The 21,898-nt window shown below is 43.3% G+C and overlaps 3 protein-coding genes across 4 annotated transcripts in view; all 3 read right to left on the reverse strand.

The window, feature by feature from the left end:
• Positions 1-4,194, reverse strand: part of NSUN4 (NOP2/Sun RNA methyltransferase 4) — a 44,833-nt gene extending 40,639 nt beyond the window's left edge. The window contains exon 1 of the mRNA XM_022575608.2: positions 4,010-4,194. Coding sequence (XP_022431316.2) covers positions 4,010-4,102 — 93 coding nt within the window. The 5' untranslated portion in view covers positions 4,103-4,194. The remainder of the gene's footprint in view (positions 1-4,009) is intronic.
• LOC149750762 (sperm head and tail associated protein-like) lies at positions 2-3,537 on the reverse strand. Its single transcript, XM_089923291.1, is given in 4 exon segments — positions 2-1,114; positions 1,188-1,204; positions 2,279-3,237; positions 3,239-3,537. Coding segments are annotated over 4 exon segments (1,521 nt in total). The 5' UTR covers positions 3,305-3,537; the 3' UTR covers positions 2-635.
• Positions 4,195-14,565: 10,371 nt separating the features above from the next.
• Positions 14,566-21,786, reverse strand: UQCRH (ubiquinol-cytochrome c reductase hinge protein). 2 transcript variants are annotated; one of them, XM_022575606.2, is made up of 4 exons: positions 21,631-21,786; positions 18,385-18,411; positions 17,488-17,646; positions 14,566-14,787 (listed from the first exon to the last, which is right to left on the reverse strand). In XM_022575606.2, exons 1-4 carry the CDS (start codon positions 21,682-21,684, stop codon positions 14,755-14,757), a joined length of 273 nt encoding a protein of 90 aa, XP_022431314.1. In that variant the 5' UTR covers positions 21,685-21,786; the 3' UTR covers positions 14,566-14,754. The 2 variants fall into 2 exon arrangements, with proteins under 2 accessions (XP_022431314.1, XP_089779461.1); XM_089923335.1 differs by lacking the exons at positions 18,385-18,411; positions 21,631-21,786 and adding an exon at positions 17,761-18,129.
• Between the last annotated feature and the right edge of the window lie 112 nt (positions 21,787-21,898).

Below are 21,898 nucleotides of genomic sequence, written 5' to 3' on the forward strand. Positions count from 1 at the left end.
TGAGAACAGGCCTATTGGTCTTCCAGTCTTGCCTCTATCCCCTTACTGCCTGACCCCACCAGTACCTCAGAGCGCTGGGGCAAACGTGGATCCAGCTAGTGCCCACTCCTCTTTGCACCCTGTCTTTGCATCCTGCCTCTGCCTGCCAAAGAAGTGTGTGAGAGACAAGCAGTGGGGAACCAGCCTTTCTATCTCAGTGTTGTGAAAGTAAGCTATAGCTCTCACAATAGCATGTGGGGGTCACCAATAAAGAGGATACTCCTTTGAGGCCTTGGAGAGGACTCTTGAGAATAGTCTACAGCAGGTTGGTAGAAACTATGTAGGCCCTGGGTGAAGCATCAAGCTTAAAAATAGAAGATGTTTTCTTTCTCAACAGTCCTTCCATTTTCTAAAGCACCTTCACGTCTCCTAGTTTAGGTGAGCACCACAAGAGATAGCGCAGTGGGATACAAAAAATATCAACCTTCTACATTTGATGGAGAGATGAGGGTAACTTACCTAAGGTCATGCAGTGACTGACACCACAATGCTCAGAATCACAGGGCTGAGGGTCATTTTGGGAAAGTCCCCAGACTCCAGGAAGGTGGGATGAGGAGAGCTCACAGAAACCTTGAGGTGTGAACAAAAGTGGGGACTTAAGGATGACTGCTATGAGGGTAGCAGAGAGGGGCATGAGTCAGGCTTGAAGAGCACAGAAGTAGACTGAAAGGGAAAAAAGGCCTCAGCTGGGAGTCCACAAGTTGGTCCTGGTTGCCACAGCTGGGATGCTTGCTATGGCTGGCAGCCCTGTTACTGCCTATGAATTTTGCTTTAGCCTGGATTTTTGGATTTTGGGTCAGAACTCTTTCTCTGCTCTCATTTCTTGTTATGGTGGGGACTCTTGCTCCGACCTTGACTTTTGCTACGGTGGGGACTCTTGCTCTGGCCACGACTTTTGCCACGGCAAGGACTCTTGCTTCGGCTCCGACTTCTGTTATGGAGGGCACTCTTGATCGGGCCCTGACTTTTGCTATGTTGGGTACTTTCGCTCTGGCCCTGACTTTCAAAAAGTTGAGGACTCCCACTCTGTTCCTGACTTATGCTTTGATGGGTACTATGGCTCCCATTCAGACTTCTACTAAGATGGAAACTCTTTCTTTGACTCCAATTTGTGCTAGGGCTATGGGTACTCTCACTCTGGCTCCAACTCGTGCTTTGGAGGGTGCTCTTGCTCTGGCTGTCACTACTCTGGCATTCACTAATAACAACAGTCGAACTACAGTTGGCATTAGTGCTACAGCTGGAATTCTTGGATGAAGACAAAGGACAGCTGTAGGGGATCTGGGGAGACTCCTTGCGGCAGTCTCGAGAAACCACAGAGTAGACATGGAGGCCACAGGGCATAGTATCAAGATGGCCCCAGGCTCGGGGGGCAATCGGTAAATTTGGGGGGTCAAAGGGTGTTCTCAAAGGGATAAAAGAATAGATATGCATAGAACAAGGAGGCACCACAGGCTGGCGATGAGGTTGGGGTGGGCCCGTGGGAGTGCTATAGGTGCCACAGCGGGGCACCACGGGCTGGTTATGACACTGAAGGGGACCTGTGGATTGATTGAGGGAACCAGAGAGTAGGCAGGGATTGCGGCAGGTGGGGGAAACCACAGAATACACATGGGTACTGCAGGGGGGTCCAATGGGGGGTCCTCGGGGGCTGGTCTGAGCATAACTATTGGGTAAGACAGGATCACAAGGAAGGCGAAGGGGAAGGGAAGTGGGGATAACTGTTTTGAGGGTTCTAGGGACCACAGTAGGTGTGGTAGTCCCTTGGGGAAGTTCTTTGGGGCAGGAATTTGAGCAAGTTGTGATGAATGTCACCATACAAGAAGGACCGGAGAGACCAGAAGGGCAGGAGGGAGGTGGAGGAGAGGTGCTGGCCTTAGGCGACATGGGCCGGTCAGGAGGAGTGTGCTGGGTGACCAGGGAGTGACATCTGTGAGGAGCACATGGCTGTTTTAACTCTGAGGATTTGGGAGACTTAGCTTGGGGGCAAACTGGGATAGGGAGAGGGGGTTCCTTATAGCTTCTGCATTGGGGTGCCTGGAGTGGAGACATAAACTGGTTGCCTGGAGGTGAAGGAAAGAAGGCAGAACAAGGACAGTGGGAGGACAGAGGAAGAGGTGGTTCCTGGGGACAGGGTGGACCAGAAATTGTAGTGCCTGAGGTTATGCAGACATAAGAGCTCCCACCAGTCTCCCAAGAGTAAATGGACTCAAAGCAAGGCTTCCTGGAAACCTGGGACTGGGGCGAGCAAGGAGAGCCAGTACTCCCAGGGGGTAGGCGGATGGCACAGTAAGGGCTCCCAGCGGCAGGTATGTTGGCATCTGGGGGAAGATGGGAATAGTGATAAGAGCCCTCCTGAGGTGAGCTGGGACAAGATGTGCCTGCCTGAGAAGAAAGTGGGGAGCCACAGTAATTTTTTCCAGGAGGGGGGTCAAGCTGTGGTTTAGGTTCACAAGCGTCTGGATGCTTAACATGGTCTTGGTAAAAGCTGCCAGTGGGTGGGGAAGATATTGGGGAAAGAGGAGGATAATTATAACTCCTCCCTGAGGACCAGGAAGAGAGCAGAGTGGAGGTCATGGGCCCAGTTTCCAAAACCCTGTGAGAAAGGGGTGGGGAAATTATAGGTCTAGTTTCCATGGGCCAGTGAGCATGAGGAGGTGAAATTATGAGGCCAGTTCCCAGGGGCCTATGAGTAAGAGGAGGTGAAATCATGGGGCAAGTTCCCTGGGTCCCAGCAGTGATGGAAGGTGAAATCATGGGGCCAGTTTCCAAAGGCACATGAGTGAGGGGAGGGGAGGTCACCGGGTTGGTCACTGGGGCTGAAGGGTATCCACCACAGTAACAGCGATAAGTGTGTTGGTCAAAGTAAGGGCCTTGGGGACAGGGACATGGTGTTCTCAGGGGACTGATCCAGCTGCAATAAGGGCTCCACAGACGGGCAGGGGGTGACCCCACAAGGCGGAACCGGTCAACACAAGGACTTGGAGGGGACGAACCCGAGAGGATAGGCTCCCGGCGGTAGGGCCTTCCTAGGAGTGGAGAACAGGGTTCAAAAGAACATCTTCCTGGGCGCAGGGGAGTCTGTGGGGGTGGGGAGAGGGGAGGTGGGGGTGGGGAGAGGGGAGGTGGGGGTGGGGAGAGGGGAGGTGGGGGCGGGGAAGGAATCGCTTGGGGTAGGGCGGGGGGCTGGCCGGTTATTGGAAGAAATTCCAGGGCTACAAGTGAGGCCAGAGAAAGGATCTCTGGATAAGTGGGGAGAGCCCATGGGGTGAGAGGAGTCGCTGCACCTTTTGCCTGGGCTTGAGGGAAAGGCCGGGAGGGTGGCTACTGTAACTTCCTGGGCGCCAGAGGCGGCTCGAGGCTGAGGAAGGGGTTGAATCCTTTCCCGGAGGGCAGCGGAAGGAGAGAAGGGGAAGTCGCTATGTCACCTTCCTAGGGGTGAGAGAGGCCGGGCTGGAAGGTTTAGGAGGAAAGGAGTAGAAGAGGTCATGCGGTGGGGGCGGGGGGCGGGAGGGGAGACGGAGGAGGAGAAAGGGGGAGGGGGGAGGGAGGAGGAGAAAGGGGGAGGGGAGGGAGGAGGAGAAAGGGGGAGGGGGAGGAGGAAGGGAAGTGGAAGGGTTAGTGGGGGCCCAAGGGAAGGTAACCAAGAGCCGGGAAACAAGAGGCGAGACACAGCTGAAAGAATGAGGACAGAGGTGATGGCGTAACATAGAGGGGCGGAGTCTGGAGTCTGCAGACTTAAGAGGAAAAGCCGAAGACTTGTGACGAAATAAAAGGGCGGACAGAGGCGATGACGTTACAGATGTGAGAGGGAGGGGCCTAGTCACGCCCCCTGAGGGGCGGGGGAAAGGAGGCCCAAGGCGTTCCAGAGGCGCTGGAGTAGCGAGCCTAACTGAGGGCGCGGGAAGTGGGAGGGCTGGAAAAGTTTCCCGAGCGATGGTGGCGAGATACTGCTGTCACGGGACCTTACCCATTTCTTCTTATGTCGTTGTCTCCGCGGGACTGTCATGAAGTCCGCACGCTTCAGCATGTCCCGCACACCTCTCCCTACCAGCGCAGCCATGTCTGCGTGCGCCGCCGGGTAGTTCCGACCGGAACCGCAAAGGGAGACGCGCAGGTTCCGGAGAGTTGGTGCGCCCCACTGCGGACGAAAAGGGGAGAGAGTTAACGGATCTTTCCTGGGGCTCTGCCCACCGATACGTCGCAGATGCAAACCCAGCCCAGCGTAGGGATCTTTTGAGGGTCTGGAAAAGAAGAATTTTTCGCAGAGAGTGGTGGCTCAGTTTGGATGCTTGTACAGACTCTGTAAAGTCCCCTAACCCAGTTGGGGGATCAGGGAGGACTGGTAGCTGACAGTTGAGTACTGAAGGAGTTAGGTAGGCAAAATGGAGCGAGAAGAGCCTTTTAGGCAGAAGTACAGAGAGAGATCCTGAGGTAGAGAAAAACGAGGCTAGACTTCTAGGCAGAGGCGGTTTTATAGTGAAGCTAATTAAGCTTAAGTTTCAGGACCTGTCATTTGCACTGCCCTTTTCAAGGCTCGTACCTAATTTTTGTATTATTTTTCTTAAAGAGGGTCTCCCAAATTTTTTAAGCTTCCACAGAACTTGACTCCACCACAGGAGCCAGTGGAAAGGAGGGTCATTATCAGATAATTGTTTTTAAAAATGAACATCTGGTAGCCAGCGATCGGAGTAGGTGGGAGTAGGGCAGGGAGATCAGATGAGAGAAGACCATGGTCTGGATTAGTGTGGTGGCAGTGAAGATGGAGAGAAGAAGATGGATTCCCCTTATAGTTCAGAGAAAGAAGTACAGGACTTGTTGACTAACTGACCCTATCTACACTAGTATATACTACACCAGTCAATAGCTGTCCTCTTTCTCTGCTTTTATTCTTCTGACTTATTATCACCTGATATGTATTTATTTTCTTATAGTGTGCTAAATAATAATTTTCAAAAGGTTAAAAACATAACTTATAAAAATATAAAATGAACACATGCCAAAGATTTTATTCATCATAATAAACTGCTTATCCATTATTATCCTAAATAATGAGGGAACCAGTGAGATGGTAAGACTTTTTCAAATGAGAATTTGAGTTTCAGAGATTTAGATTATCAGCCAAAGGAATGCTGAAATGAATTTGCTAATAGTTGCAAAAACATTAATATCCTATTAAGTAATAAACTATAATGTTGGGGATTATCTTTTACCAGAGAGAATTAAATTCCATCTCTACTGGACAAAAATTCATTTGCATTTCTATGGATAGGAATTATTTGCATTGCTCTCAGACAAGGTTTGCATTGCCATCAGTTTTCTACAAGTTAACTCTACCCCTATAAAGTTGTAAGATAGCCTAGTCAATGTAAAGTCAATCAAAGTTATACCCCAGCACTACAATAAAAGATCACCCAGTAATCCTCTTCTGCCCATTTACAAGTTCTGGACAATTTTTCTGGATTTGTCTCCCCTCACTAGGATGTAATATTTAAAGAGCAAGGATTTTGTTTGATTCATTGTTGAATTATCATCACCTAGAACTGTATATGATACATTGTTGGCTTTCAATAAATATTTATTGAATGAGGGAGTGAAAAATGAGAAAGTAGGGATGTGAATGTAAATTTCTTTGAGAAGTTTGTTACAGGGACCTAGCAGTTGTAAGGTGGAGGGAGGTACATGTATAGAGAAAGGCCTTTTTTTAAAAAAAGCTCAGCGTTTCCCTGGTTGGCACAGTGGTTAAGAATCCACCTGCCAATGCAGGGGACAGGGGTTCGAGCCCTGGTCGGGGAAGATCCCACATGCCACGGAGCAACTAAGCCCATGCGCCACAACTACTGAAGCCCGCGCACCACAGCTACTCAATCCACTTGCCTAGAGCCCGTGCTCCGCAACAAGAGAAGCCACCACAATAAGAAGGCTGCGCACTGCAACAAAGAGTAGCCCCTGCTCACCGCAACTAAAGCCCGCGCACAGCAACAAAGACCCAACGCAGCCAAAAATAAATAAATGAAATAAATCTATAAAAAAAATAAAATAAAAATCTCATAGTAATAACCTATATGGGAAAAGAATCTGAAAAAGAATGGATATATGTATAACTAAATCACTTTGCCGTACACCTGAAACTAACACAACATTGTAAATCAACTCTAATATAAAATAAAAATTAAATTTAAAAAAAAGCCATTTAGGGCTTCCCTGGTGGCGCAGTGGTTGAGAGTCCGCCTGCCAATGCAGGGGACACGGATTCGTGCCCCGGTCCGGGAAGATCCCACATGCCGCGGAGCGGCTGGGCCCGTGAGCCATCGCCATTGAGCCTGCGCGTCCGGAGCCTGTGCTCCGCAACGGGAGAGGCCACAACAGTGAGAGGCCTGCGTACCGCAAAAAAAAAAAAGACATTTAAATCCAGATAAGGATCCAATGAAGAAAGATTCAATATACTAGAGAGGAGGTATCCCAGACACACCTGTTTTCAAAGGCTTACACAAAATATGGAGTGTCAGAACCACAGCCACAATCTCCCTGGGAAGGGGCCCTTCCCACTCCAAACCTCAGTTTACCCATCTAGAAATTGGAGGAACAAGGGAGAAAGGGTTGGACTACATCAGTGATTCTCAAATGTTTTGGTCCTGGGACCTCTTTAAAATCTTAAAAATTATTGAGAATTATTGAGATGTTTATTTTGTCTATCAATATTTACCAGCTTAGAAATTAAAACAGAAATTTTTAAAAATATTTATTCATTAAAAATAATAATAAGCCCATTACATGCTAACATAAATATCTTTATGAAAAATAATTATATTTTCCTAAAAGAAATTTAGTCAGAAGAGTGGCATTGTTTTACAAATCTCTTGCAAATTCATGTCTGGCTTAATAAAGCTAGATTCTCAGATATTCTTCTTCAATGTGTTGTAATATGTTGTTCTAGTTGAAGTTTATGTAGAAAATCCAGCCTCACACAGATATGTAGTTAGAAAAGAGAGGGGTATTTTTATAGCCTTTATAGGTAACTGTGAGTATTCTTTGATACTACATCAAAATTTGACAAGTGATAGTTTCCTTCAAGGTTAGTGGCAGTGTAGAATCTGAAACCATATCAAAGAACTTTTCATAGTCTGTTACATTAAGATCTGTTGGTCTATCATGCATAATTTTGTCAGATCTTACAGTGGTTATTTGGAAATTGTTGCTTCACTGAGTTATGCAGATCTTCCTTTTTTTTTTTTTTCTGGCTGCATTGCGTCTTCGTTGCTGCATGTGGGCTTTCTCTAGTTGCAGCGAGCAGGGGCTACTCTTCGTTGTGGCTTCTCATTGCGGTGGCTTCTCTTGTTGCAGAGCACCAGCTCTAGGCGAGCGGGTTTCAGTAGTTATGGTGCACAAGCTTTGTTGTTCAGCAGCAAGTGGGATCTTCCCAGACCAGGGATCGAACCCATGTCCCCTGTATTGGCGGGCTGATTCTCAATCACTGCGCCACAAGGGAAGTCCCGGATCTTCCAAATGTTTTCACATTCATTATACAATATATATTTTCTAAAAATCACATTTGTTAATATCACTACTGATCTCATCAGAAAAGTCTTTAAATGTTAGGCAGCTTTTAAACTTACAGTGGCGCATACAAGTTTTTCAAAATCCTAATATTTCACTGAAAACGCAGATTTTATCTTTGGCAACAAATACTGTCAATTGTTTTCCTCGAAGTGGCAGGCTTACTTTGTTAACTTTTCAGGAAAATGCTAGCATATTAAAATACAATTGATTTTTGTCAACAGATCTTGTATCTTGAAACCTTGTTAAATGCAATTTTGTTTTGGTAACTTTCTTTGAAACCTTTTCAGATTTTCTGTGCACAAAGTCGTGTCTTTTATGAGGTCACTTTTACTTCTTTTTTCAAATCTGTATACCTTTTTTTTCCTTTGTCTTACTCCACTGGTTACGACTTACAGTACTCTGTTGAACACAAGTAGGAGTAGTAGACAAGACATCTTACCTTGCTTCCATTCTTAGGGGGAACACATTCAGTATTTCACCATTATACATGATGTTAGCTGTAGTGGTTTCTATTTGTTTGTTTTAATATTTATTTGGCTGTGCCAGGTCTTAGCACATGCAGCAGGATGTGCAGGATACTGCAGGATCTTTTTTTTTTTTTTAATTTTTGGCTGCATTGGGTCTTTGTTTCTGCACACAGGCTTTCTCTAGTTGCGGAGAGCAAGCAGGGGCTACTCTTCGTTGCGGTGTGCAGGCTTCTCATTGCGGTGACTTCTCTTGTTGCGGAGCACGGGCTCTAGACACACAGGCTTCTGTAGTTGTGGCACTCGAGCTCAGTAGTTGTGGCTCGTGGGCTCTAGAGCACAGGCTCAGTAGTTGTGGTGCACAGGCTTAGTTGCTCCGCGACATGTGGGATCCTCCTGGACCAGGCCTCAAACACATGTCCCCTGCATTGGCAGGCAGATTCTTAACCACTGTGCCACCAGGGAAGTCCCTGTAATACATATTTTCTGTTTAAGATTTTCATCACTGGTTTTCAAAAAGTTGAAAATAAGTGACTTGTTGTGGTTTCTTTTGTGTTTATTCAGGTTGGGGTCTGTTGAGCTTCTGGGAACTGTGGGTTTATAATTTTCATCAAATTTGGAAAATTTTAATCATTACTGCTACAAATATTTGTTCTCTTCCCTCCACTAACCCCCTCCCTCTCTTTCTCTCTTTCCTGGGCTATTTGATATTGTCCCTCAGCTTACTTTTCCTTTGGTCATTTAGTTTTATTATTATTATTATTGATTGATTGATTTTTATTTTTGGCTGCGTTGGGTCTTCGTTGCTGCGTGCAGGCTTTCTCTAGTTGCAGCGAACGGGGGCTACTCTTGGTTGCAGTGCGCGGGCTTCTCATTGTGGTGGCTTCTCTTGTTGCGGAGCACGGGCTCTAGGTGCGTGGCCTTCAGTAGTTGTGGCATGTGGGCTCAGTAGTTGTGGCTCGAGGGCTCTAGAGCGCAGGCTCAGTACTTGTGGCACACGGGCTTAATTGCTCCACGACATGTGGGATCTTCCTGGACCAGGGCTCGAACCTGTGTCCCTTGCATTGGCAGGCGGATTCTTAACCACTGCACCACCAGGGAAATCCCTGTTCATTTATTTTTAATGTTTTTTTCTCCTGTTCTTCAGTTTTTATAGTTTCTGTTCTGTCTTCAAGAACATTCCAGTACACTAATTTTTTCTTCTTTATCAGTGACTAATCTTTTGTTAATCTTGTCCAATGAATTTTTTATTTCAGATACTGTATTTTTAAGCTTTAGAAATTCTATTTGATTCATTTTTATATTTTCTACTTCTCATTGTGTTGATTGCCATTAAATCCTTGAGCATATTTGTAATAGCAATTTCAATGTCCTCGTCTACTATTTTATCATCTCTGTCGTTCTGGGTCTGTTTACTTACTTTTTTTATTTTTCATTGAAGTATAATTGATTTACAATGTTGTGTTAGTTTCAGGTGTATAGCACTATGAGTCAGATATATTTATATATATATATACACACACACACACACACACACACACACACACACAAATATATATATATATTCTTTTTCAGATTCTTTTCCCTTATAGGTTATTACAAAATACTGAGTATAGTTCCCTGTGCTATACAGTAGGTCCTTGTTGGTTATCTATTTTATATAGTGGTGTGTACATGTTAATCCCAAACTCCTAATTTATCCCTCCCCCTCTTTGGTAACCGCTCCACTTTGGTAACCATAAGTTTGTTTTCTATGTTTGTGGGTCTATTTCTGTTTCGTAAATAAGTTCATTTGTATCTCTCTCTTTTTTTTTTTTAGATTTCACATATAAGCAATATCACATGATATTTGTCTTTGTCTGTCTTACTTCATTTAGTATGATAATCTCTAGGTCTATCCATGTTGCTGCAAATGGCATTATTTCATTCTTTTTTGTGGCTGAGTAATATTCTATTGTATATATATATACCACATTTTCTTTATCCATTCACTTGTCCATGGACATTTAGGTTACTTCCATGTCTTGGCTATTGTAAATATTGCTGCAGTGAACACTGAGGTGCATGTATCTTTTTGAATTATAGTTTCCGGCACTTCCCTGGTGGCACAGTGGTTAAGAATCCGCCTGCCAATGCAGGGCACACAGGTTCTAGCCCTGGTCTGGGAAGATCCCACGTGCCGCGGAGCAACTAAGCCCATGCGCCACAACTACTGAGCCCACATGCCACAACTACTGAAGCCCATGCACCTAGAGCCCGTGCTCCACAAGAGAAGCCCTGCTCACCACAACTAGAGAAAGCCTGCATGCAGCAACAAAGACCCAACGCAGCCAGAAATAAAATATAAATGAATTATAGTTTTCTCCAGCTATATGCCCAGGAGTCTGTTTATTGACTATTTTTTTCCTGGTCACATTTACCTGCTTCTTTGCATGTCAAGCAGTTTTTTTTTACTGAGTGCTTCGTATTGTGAAATTAACATTGTTAAAGGCTGGATTTTGTTGTCTTCTTTAAAATGTCTTGGAGTTTGTTCTGACAGGCAGTCAGGGTTTTGTTTGTTTGTTTGTGAATCAGCTTGATCCTTTTAAGGTTCCTTTTTTTAAGTTTAGTTATAGCCTATCTTGAGTAGCCTCTCTCTATGGCTAGTTTTAGCCCTACTGCTGAGGTGCAAGTTCAACAGGAATTCTATCTGGTCAAACTCAAACAACTCGGGGACTTCCCTGTGGCACAGTGGTTAGGAGTCTGTCTGCCAATGCAGGGGTCACAGGTTCGATCCCTGGTCTGGAAGGATCCCACATGCCGCAGAGCAACTAAGCCCACAAACCACAACTGCTGAGCCCGCCAGCCACAACTACTGAAGCCCGCGCGCCTAGAGCCCGTGGTCTGGAACAAGAGAAGCCACCACAATGAGAAGCCCGCCCACCACAACAAAGAGTAGCCCCCGCTCCCCACAACTAGAGAAAGCCCACGTGCAGCAAGGAAAACGCAACGCAGCCAAAAATAAATAGAATTACAAAAAACAAAAAAACAAAAAAAACACCTCAAACATCTCCTAACCCTCTGCTTACAGCTTTGGGAATTATTCAGTTTACAGCTACCCAGTAGTCCTTTGCCTGGCTACATGGAGTTTCATTCTATTCATTTGCAGCTTAGTATTCAGCAACAGACTTAAGCATCCTCTAAGGAGAATTCAGAGCTTTCTCTGGTAATTCCCTCCTCTTTATGATAAAACTAGCAACACTTTGCTAAATATTCGCTAAAATCTGAGTAATGGGTTTAGGGCAGTTCACTGTAAAATTTCAGCTTTGCTGTATGTTTGAAAATTTAATAGATGTTTGAAAATGATCAGATTACATACAACAAATATAATAGCACCATGTATATAGGTATTTGTGAGGATTATACATCACCGTGAAATGGGTTCTAAGTCAGAAATGGCTGGAAAATGCTGGCCATCCCTGTAGTTAGGACAATAGGTTGAAAGAGCTTCTAGGTTAAAGTGGCCCTTTGCCCCATTTTTACAAACATAATCCTTCAGATTCTCAGACGCTCCATTGTCATGTTTGCCTATGAAGCCTCAGTCTTGCAGGCTATATTGAATTATCAGTATGCTGATTACTTCTGAAGCACAAGGCACTCACTTCTGGCATGGCTCACTTTCTGTGTATGACTGTTTACATATAGGTCTTTCTCATGTGCAACCAGAGATTGCAAACCAGTGAGCCAAAGCCAGCCCATAGATGTGTTTTATTTGGCCTAATGCTTTCAAAAAGTTGGTTGTCCACATTTAAAAATTGGGAGATTTCACATAAAACAATTGATCTGGCAACAGTGGCTGTGCATTTCCACATAGCAACAGTTGACTGCAGTGAAAAGGCAATTTTCCGATGTCTGCTGGGACTGCTTCCCTCAGTTATCACTCAGGTAGTTGTTTGCAACTCCTAGTCCTCAGCTGTCTAATATGATAACCACTAGCCACACAAGACTACTGAATATAAATTAATTCAAATTTAATTATAATTAAATAAAATTTAAAACTCAGTACCTCAGTCTCATTAGCCACATTAGCATATTGGACAATACAGAATAGAACTTTGCTATCATTGCACACTGTTCTATTGGAGAGTGCTGACCTAGCCTGTCTCCCCAGTTGGAACAGGCAACATTTTTCCTATCCCCTGGGCAACATACCTTATTAGTAATACTTCGGAGCCTCATCACTATTTACTGTTTTTATGGGGAACTATGCCATGTCCTAACACTAGACATAAGCTTATGGATGGCTCACAGCACTAGCTGTTGCTTTAAGTCTGAAACTGGCCTCTGTTCTACACATTTGGAACTTATTGTGGTTTATTTCAAATAATTTCAAACTTTAACATTGATACAGCATTGACATCTTTCAGACTCCATTTAAGTTTTAACCAATTGTCTCAATAATCCCTAACAACAAAAGGATCCAGTTTAGAATCACATGTTGCATGTCTTGTCTCCTATCTGAAATGGTTCTACAGTCTTTCCTTGACTGTCACACCCTTGACACAAGTTAAGGATTATTTTGTACAGTGAACAATTTTATAGAATGTCCCTCAATTTGATTTATCTGGTTGGATTCATCTAATCTATTTCTCGCAGAAATCCCAGTGATACTGTGTTCTTCCTATATTATTTGTCCCATTATTGGTGATGCCAGCTTTCATCTAAGCTGTCTGCGTGTCTTCTACAGTGTACTTTCTTCTTTTGTAATTAATATGTATTCCCTTCTCACCAAATTTTCAGTTGATTCATTTATTAGTATGGCTCATGGATTTGTTTTATTCAGTGAGTTATAATCCAGTACTTTTATTATATATTTTGATGCTCAAATCGTCCCAGATTTGGCTATACTCTTGATATGTCCCTATCATTCTTTGAGCACTTCCTTCTTTCTGGAACAAATGTTCAGGCTCATGTTATACTTTCCCCATCCCAGCCCTGGAATCACCCATTTCTCCAACAAGCCCTGGCTCCTTTTACTGGAGAATGAAGCCCTTTGTGGGCCAAGGTAGGGAATGTATATATTCCCTACATACACAAATTGGCATCTGTATTTACTAAAATTGAAACCTGTATTTATTTAGTTCATACAAATAACACTGCAGGCTTCATTCTGGTTTTATCCTTTTCAATATCTGTAACTCCATTCTCTGCTAGCTCTCATTATCTTCAATATATTTACTTATTGGATCAATCCCCCGTGTATGTATGTAACAAATCTTCCATTGTCAGCACCGCCTAGCCAGGCGCTCTTTTCTCACCCTGCTTTGACTCAAGTACCCCTCTCCCCTCCCCCTTAAAAAAAAATTTTTTTTTAAATAAATTTATTTATTTTGGCTGCGTTCAGTCTTCATTGCTGTGCGCAGGCTTTCTCTAGTTGTGGCGAGTGGGGGCTACTCTTCGTTGCGGTGTGTGGGCTTCTCATTGCCGTGGCTTCTCTTGTTGCGGAGCACAGGCTCTAGGCACACAGGCTTCAGTAGCTGTGGCACACAAGCCCTAGAGCACAGGCTCAGTAGTTGTGGCACACGGGCTTAGTTGCTCCACGGCACGTGGGATCTTCCCGGACCAGGGCTCGAACCTGTGTCCCCTGCATTGGCAGGTGGATTCTTAACCACTGTGCTACCAGGGAAGCCCCCCAAAAAAATATTTTTAAAGAAAAGCAATCTTGGGGATTTCCCTGGTGGTCCAGTGGTTAAGACTCTGTGCTCCCAATGCAGGGGGCACAGGTTCAATCCCTGGTAGGGGACCAAAGATCCCACATGCCTCATGGTGCAGCCAAAAAATGAAATGAAATGAACCATCTACAGATTTCAAATAATAAAAAAGAAAAAGGGGAAGGGGAGGGGAGGGGAGGGGAGATGGGAGGGGTGGGGAGGGGAGGGGAGGGGAGAGGAGGGGAGGGGAGGGGAGGGGAGGGGAGGGGAGGGGAGGGGAGGGGAGGGGAGGGGAGGGGAGGGGAGGGGAGGGGAGAAAGAAGGAAGAAAAGCAATCTTGTTGGACACTGAGACCAAAAACTGTCAAAAGACACTTTTGAGATAAAAGAAACATTCATATGAACTGAGTATTTAATGATATTAAGCAATTACTGTTAATTTAAAGTGTGATGATGGCATCAAGGTTAAATTTTTGTAAGTCCTTATCATTAAGCGAGATATACTTGCTAGGTAATGGGTACATGGGGGTTAATTATTATTCTGTCTATTCTTATGCTTGAAAATTTTAAATTAAAAAAAAAGGACAGGGGGCTTCCCTGGTGGCGCAGTGGTTGAGAGTCCGCCTGCCGATGCAGGGGACATGGGTTCATGCCCCGGTCCGGGAAGATCCCACATGCCGCGGAGCGGCTGGGCCTGTGAGCCATGGCCGCTGAGCCTGCGCGTCCGGAGTCTGTGCTCCACAATGGGAGAGGCCACAACAGTGAGAGGCCCGCATAACGCAAAAAAAAAAAAAAAAAGGACAGAAGGCAAGATTGCTGATCACTGGACTTTATTAAGACGGAATCATTGATAATTACACAGAAGCTACCTGCCTAAGCCAAAATTCCTTGAGGTTCACATGAACTTAGTTACACAAATAAGAAACAAATGGCATGTTCAAAACCATAAGGAAATATCCCGAAGCCCGGGTGATGAAGGCTGGGGTGAACGAATCTGCACATTTACTTCAAGCTGTTAAAGAGTTTGTGGGCCACCTGGATGGAAAGAAAAGGATGTCATCAACTCGTATCTCTCATGTCATGAGTTAGAAGGGCCTTCATAACCTGGAACAGTACTGCCTCTCCTCCCACCACTTGCCTTCTGACACCCCCACACCCTTCGTGAGCCCTAGTGAACTCCCTTCAATTACCTGACTCCTAGCTCCCTTCTAACCAGAACTCTCTTTCTCACTTTTTCATCTTTTAATTTTCCTTCAAAATCTAAACTTACATGTTATTTCCTGCAAGCTGTCTCTTAACAAGCTCCTGTCCCTCCTGTCTTCCCCACAGAAACTTATGCCTCCCATATCACAGCGCTTATTAATTCAACAAATATTTATAAAACATCTACTATATGCCAGATACTGTTCTAGGTGCTGAGTGAGTCACAACGGTAAACAAGACAATATCTCTGTCTCCTCTGGAACTTAGAGAACAATGAGAAATATATATATACTTTGATAGTGATAAATGCTATGAGGAAAATAAAATAGGGGCGGGGGAGGGAATAGCAACTTTAAATAGAAGGGTCAGTAAAGGCCATCCTGAGGTTACACCCAAGAGATTTACCAGTTTACTAACCATTCTACTTCTGTCTCTGCTGGCTTATAACTCAGTGTAGAACGGGACTATGCTTGTCTCATTCCCAGATCTTAACCTAGTGTTGCCTCATAAAAGTATTATAATAATATAACATTTACCATTTTAGCCATTTTAAACTATCCATTTCTGTGGCATTAAGTAATTCACATTGTTCTGCAACCATCAACTTCCAGAACTTTTTCATTTTTCCCAACTGAAACTCCGTACCCATTAAATAATAATTCCCATTTCCCCCTCCCTCCAACCCCTGGCAACTACTATTCAATTTTCTGTCTCAATCTGACTACTCTAGATGCCTCATATAAATGGAATGATATTTGTTCTTTTGTGTTTGGTTTATTTCACTTAGCATGTTTTCAAGGTTCACCCATGTTATAGCATGTGTCGTTTCCTTCCATTTTAAGGCTCAATAATATTCCATTATATGTGTATGCCACATTTTGTTTATCCTTCCCACCAATGGACACTTGGGTTGCACCCACCTTTTGGCTATTGTGAATGCTATGAATATGAACATGTATGCACAAATATCTATTCAAGTCCCTGAACAGAGTCTCAATTCTTTTGGGTGTAAACCAAGAAGTGGAATTGCTAGATCATATGGTACTATGTTTAATTTTTTGAGTAAAGCACTTATTTCTTTTTATTGCCAAATAATATTCCTTTATATGGATAAATCACATTTTATATATCCATTTATCAGTTGTTTTGTTTCCAGTTGTGGCTATTACGAATAATGCTTCTATGAATATCTGTATATAAGTTTGTGTAGAGATGTTTTCATTTCTCTTGGGTATGTAACTACAAGTGGAATTGCCGGGTCATATGTTAACTCTACGTTTAACCTTCTGAAGAACTGCCAGACTTTTCCATAGGGCTGTACCAATTTACATTCCCATAAGCAGTGTATAGGAGGTTTCCAGTTTTTCCACATCACCAACACATTTTTCTTCATAATATGGAGAATCGTATATAAATGTTCCCTCTTTCCACTAAAATCATGTTGGAAAAAAAAGTTGTATGAATAATTATATATAAACCAAAGGATGGATAAAATATGAATATATATCAATGGAAAAGAATATAATGCCTCTTCATAATATTTTACATGTACATGTGTTTATTATGATTTCATTTTTGTTTAAAAATCTGATAGTATATACCAGAAAACGTGGTAATCTCTAGACAGTATGATTTCAGTTGGATTTTTGTCTTTATAAAAAAAAATTTCCAGGGAATTCCCTGGTAGTCCAGTGGTTAGGACTCCGTGCTTCCACTGCAGGGGTCACAGGTTCAATCCCTGGTTGGAGAACTAAGATTCTGCAAGCCACATGGTGCAGCCAGAAAAAAAAACAAACAAAAATAATTTTTTCCTTAACTATCACAATGTGTTTAATATGAGCCTGTGTATGAGTATGTGTACATGTACATTTGTGTGTTTGTATTGTATATTATAGAATTAAAACAAAATACCTAAATTGGGATTGCTGAAGCATAAATTATGGAAGTTGCCTGAGTGGAGATCATTAACTATTTTACTAGTTATTTAAACTATTAAACTATAACTAGTGGGGAGTTTATTGATTTATTGACCCCCTTCACCCATTTCTCCCTATCTTTTTGATTATAGCCATCCTTGAGGTATGAAGTGGTATCTCACTGTGGTTTTGATTTGCATTTCCCTAAGAGCGTTAAGCATCTTTTCATATGCTTATTAGCCACCCAATCAGTTTTACCGTAAACAATCATATTGAACTTTGCCTACCCTGTAATTTATGAAAATACCTTACTGTTATATGTAAGGGAGTCAAACACAAGTTTACTTTAAAAAGCAAAACAAAACAAACAACTTTTGTACCAACTATTATGTACAAGACACACTGGAGGATATAAATTATTTTAAAGAGTAGACTTTCGTACTTAAAAATACAAAATCCAGTTTCCCCACTGTTTAGCAGTGTAAATTAGAACATCACTTCTCTTCTCTGAGCCTCAGTTTCAGCACTGTCCTGCCTCTAGGATGAAAAGGTGGTCAGCACCAAGTCTTCCCTGGCCACTGTAAGCTTTCCCCTTCCTGACCTTAGGCTGACTTACACAGTGGTCCCTTGCATGCAAGAAGTCTAAGAGCTCCTCTGTGCAATCCTCTGTCTGTGACCTGGAGGATACACGCTCATCACAGAGCTCTAGCTGCTCCCGAGCCTTTACACATTTCTCCAGCTGCTCGCATTGCTCTCTCACTGTTGTTAGGGGATCCTGAATGAGAAACATACACACACACAGAAAACGAAAATGGGGGTTTTAGGAAACCCACAAACCATAAGCTTTGATTAATACAACCACCAAACCAAGGTGCTGCCTCTGAATTACCGTGCAGAAGGCCAGCTGGCAGAGCCACACTGCCACCAGAAATGGCAGAATGGGGTCTCCCATTCAATTCTGATGCTAAGTAGTAGGGGAGTTTCACATTCCTGCCTTCCAGGGTTGCCAGTATGCACTGAAAGCCTCAGTCCTATCTGAAAAACAAGGTGGTAAAGGAAACCTGGCCAAACTTGAAGTAGATCTATAGGAGGCCTTACTTGTTAACACAGCATTTTGGGATATGTAATGTCTGTGAATTTCAATTCCCTTCGTCTGACAACCAGGCCTATGCACCCCAGCTGCCCAGCTAGAAGGGTAATGTTACATGGAGAAGGACAATCTAAGAAAGGTTCCTTCTAGAATTTTTATTAAACCACAGATAGCATATGATTGAGTCCAGGCCTTCAAGATGCTACTCTGCTCCCTGATACCATGACTGGAGAAGCCTCAAACCCAGAGAAGACTCAGCTTCCCAGGCCCACACGCCCCCCAAACACTGTACAGGAGGTATTAAAGGATTTTTCCACTCCCATTCTCTCTAAGGTGTCAAGACTCCTTAAATTGCCCTTAAGAGTTTCATGAAACTCAAACTTTCTTTTACTGAGAAGGTTCCAAACCTGAGACAGCTCTTACCACTAATTCCTCCTCCTCCTCTTCTTCCTACAAAACGAAAACAAAATTAATGTCAGCAGCAATTTTATAATACATATATTCCCAATCATACTGATGTTGTAATCACTGAGGACAGACATTATTTATCTTTTTATATTTTCTGTATTTTCTGATGATTTGATGTTTTAGGAGACTTGCTAATCCTGGAGACAGCCCCTCCCAGGACTGGCTAATTTCTAGAGTTAGCAAACAACCTGCCTGGGGGCACGCATTTCCTACGCAAACCAACCAATCCAAAACCCTTCTCAACGACCACCTTTCTCTAACTCTCCTACACTAAACCAATTATTGCCCCTGCACTAATCACATCAGGGCTAAGTGTCAAACAAACAGGGACCAGCCCAAAGCCCAGAGCCCACCACGAAATTATCCACTCTTAAACTTGCTAGATCACACCTATCCTGCCTCACGCATTCCTTTCTCCTTCTGCTCCTGATTGATCCAAGCACTTCCCCTTGTGGCCCTGGGTGGTATGGCCTACCCGCTTCTCTTGGTAACTATAAGTAATAAACTCTTCTTTCAAAAACAGTTGTCTCATCTTAGTTATGCTTTGAAGAAGGGTGATAAATATTCTAGACAGGGCCACTTCAACTTTTTACCAATTATACAATTTAAATTATTTTTTAATAAATTATAAAGTAGTTTAAATTAAAAAAAAAAAGTTGTCTCCATGCTTGTAACCTTACCCTACCTGATTAAAACAAGTCCTGGGTATATTTCAACAAGGACACATAATTTCACATTCGTCAGCAACAAACTTAAGTGCGCACAACATTCTAACATTTATAAGCACTTTCATATCTGTAATGATTTGATTAATCACAACAGTCCCTTAAGGGGCTCCCAGTTTAGGAAAAACAAACACTAATTAAACATTTTCGGATATAGATTCAAGCTGTCATATTAAAACTGCCATATCAATTTTAATGTATAGATTTTGCAAATACTATGCTATATGTAATACCTAACTGTATCTGTAGTGTATATGTAATATATTTATGCTCATTAAATGTTTTAATTTTTTCTGGAAAAAAAAAAGATTCAGGCTGTCAGATGTTCATATGGAATCTGCATAACTTAAGTATTTTATTCTAAATTCTGGTAGGTCCCAGTATTACCAGAAATAGCTAAATTTAATCCTCACACCCCAAACCAAGTTAGGAAGAAAGCTAACATTTTTTTTCCCTAGGCTCTGAACTTGAATTGGGAACATGAAAATAGCCAAACCTAAACTCTCCTTTAGCCAGAGCTTAACTAAAGATAGTTTCGATCACTGCTGTTTGGCTTGCTGAGCTCCCAGGACACTAAGCAGATTAACAACATAAGTGCACCAAAGGTCTACACAACTCCATTCACAAGCTTGAAAACATCAGGCCCTACCTGTTACTCCTGATTCAGGTGCACAACCTTCCAAGGGGAGCAGTGTAAAAAAAATTCCCCTTGGGAGCAACAGCATAGGCCTAAATCTGTGGCTTAGCATAGTCTGATCAGTAACTCAACCTGCCAAAAGCAAGGCATTTGCCTGACTGTGCATGCATGTGTCCACATTTGGGGGAAGGGAAAGAAAAGGTATACATACACAAAAAAAGAACTAGCTCAGAGATCCTCCACTGTGTTTACAAAATTCCAATACAATCCGCCCCATTCTCTACCATGACCTTCAGTGAAGGGACCAAAGCTCATGAAAGCTGGGAGTGAGGGGTAGGGCAGGTTCAACTGTAACCCAGGCTATTTATTCTTACAATTAGCAAAGGTGTCTTCTAAACACGAAGATGTTACTTAGGAGGTAAAATTCTAGTTTTCCATTAAACAAGGTTTCTTAACCTTACTCTTTAAAAAAATTCATCCTGAATAAAGTTTTTCCAGAAAACTGAAACCACATTCTGCCTGAGTTAGAAACCGGAAATTAGCATCCTAGAAGCAAGACCTTTATATCCTTTCCCTATTAGCAATGCTACTACACTGATCATTTTATGTCTTTGATAATTTTGTGACAAAAGTATCATGGCATGCTTCGGGAAAACAAATCCAAATACAAGTCTGAATATAGACTACTTCATGTAAAACTTCATGTCAATGAGAAAAACCAAGGTCACACTACATAAAAAGATTCAATCTCCAAGAGGAACAGGTTCTTCATAACAAACTTCAGTTTTCTTATTTTAAAATTGACTACTTGTTTACTTTCTTTTCCCTTATCTACTGCTGTGGTGAGCCCTACTTAACTTTCTGGTATACTTCCAGCTGAACTTCTTGAGGCTGGCTCCACTTCTTTCTGGTCCTCTTTCTCATTATAAGACTAGAAAAAATTATGGGATAAACTAGTTTCCAACTATTCTGAACCCACAGCTGTCGGGAAGTGACCAGAAAACAAAGAAAAGAGAGGAAATATGATGGGAAACAAAAAACTAGTTGGCTTCTGTAAAACTGTGTAACACTGTGGCTAAGTCTTGGCTCTGGAACCATGCTGCTTGGGTTCAATTCCTGGCTCCAATATTTACTAGCTGTGTGTCCTCAGACAAGATATTTAACCTCTCTATGCTTGTTTCCTCATCTGTAAAATGGCAACATTAAGAGTACCTAATACTTATCTCACAGGACTATGGTGTGGCTTAAATGATTTAGTACATACAAAGCACTTGGAATCGTTAAGCAGCCAATAAATTATTATTACATTGGCATTCTCAGTCAGGGAAAGAGCTTCCTCTTTTATCACAGAATTATACCGCACATCCCCACACTGTCCCCAAAGACACCTCCCCCTCCCTCCACCCAAAGAAAAAGAAAACACGTTTTCACAGAAACTAGCGTTAAGGCCAGCTGCCCGGAACCTCCACAGAAGATATGGCAGGATTCCCGACCCGAGCTGAGGCGAGGGCTGGGTTGGTCCGCTTGCTCCCAAACCCGACAAACTAGGGCCTCTGAACACCTGACTGACTAAAAACACAGGCACTGCTTTTACAAAAGTTTAGTCCACACAGCATTTTCGTTCTCATTAAACCTTCACCACATTCATAGAATGGGGAAGCCAAGGCCCAGAGAAAACCTAGTCATCTACTTGCCCAAGGTCACTCGACGAACTCCTGGGAAGGGTTGGGGGAACCAGCTCTCCCGACCCTGCAAACCCTACGGGGGAAACGTTTTTTGGCGGGCTAGGTCCTGAGCCTCAGAGCTACGAAGAGGGTCGAGTCGCTCGCCTGGTCTTACCTCATTGGGATCTCCGGACCCGGTCAGCATCCTTTGCTCTTCCTCCAGCACCATGACCGACTGCTGTTGTGGATTCAACACGAGCAGCAACAGCGGCACCTATTCCACTTCAGGATCAAGAAGGACTTGTAAGGGTCACTCAGCGGATATCCGGCGATCTGGCCGGAAGTGCGGCAGACTAGTCGTGGTCGCGAACACACGCTCCGATTGGCATGTACTACTGCTCAGAGGCAGGGAATGGGGGGTAGCTGGTATTTGCACCAGAGGA

The sequence above is a fragment of the Delphinapterus leucas genome, chromosome 1, assembly GCF_059928025.1.
Source record: "Delphinapterus leucas isolate spDelLeu-1000000601 "Yukka" chromosome 1, BTC_Dleu_Yukka2, whole genome shotgun sequence".
NCBI lineage: Eukaryota > Metazoa > Chordata > Mammalia > Artiodactyla > Monodontidae > Delphinapterus > Delphinapterus leucas.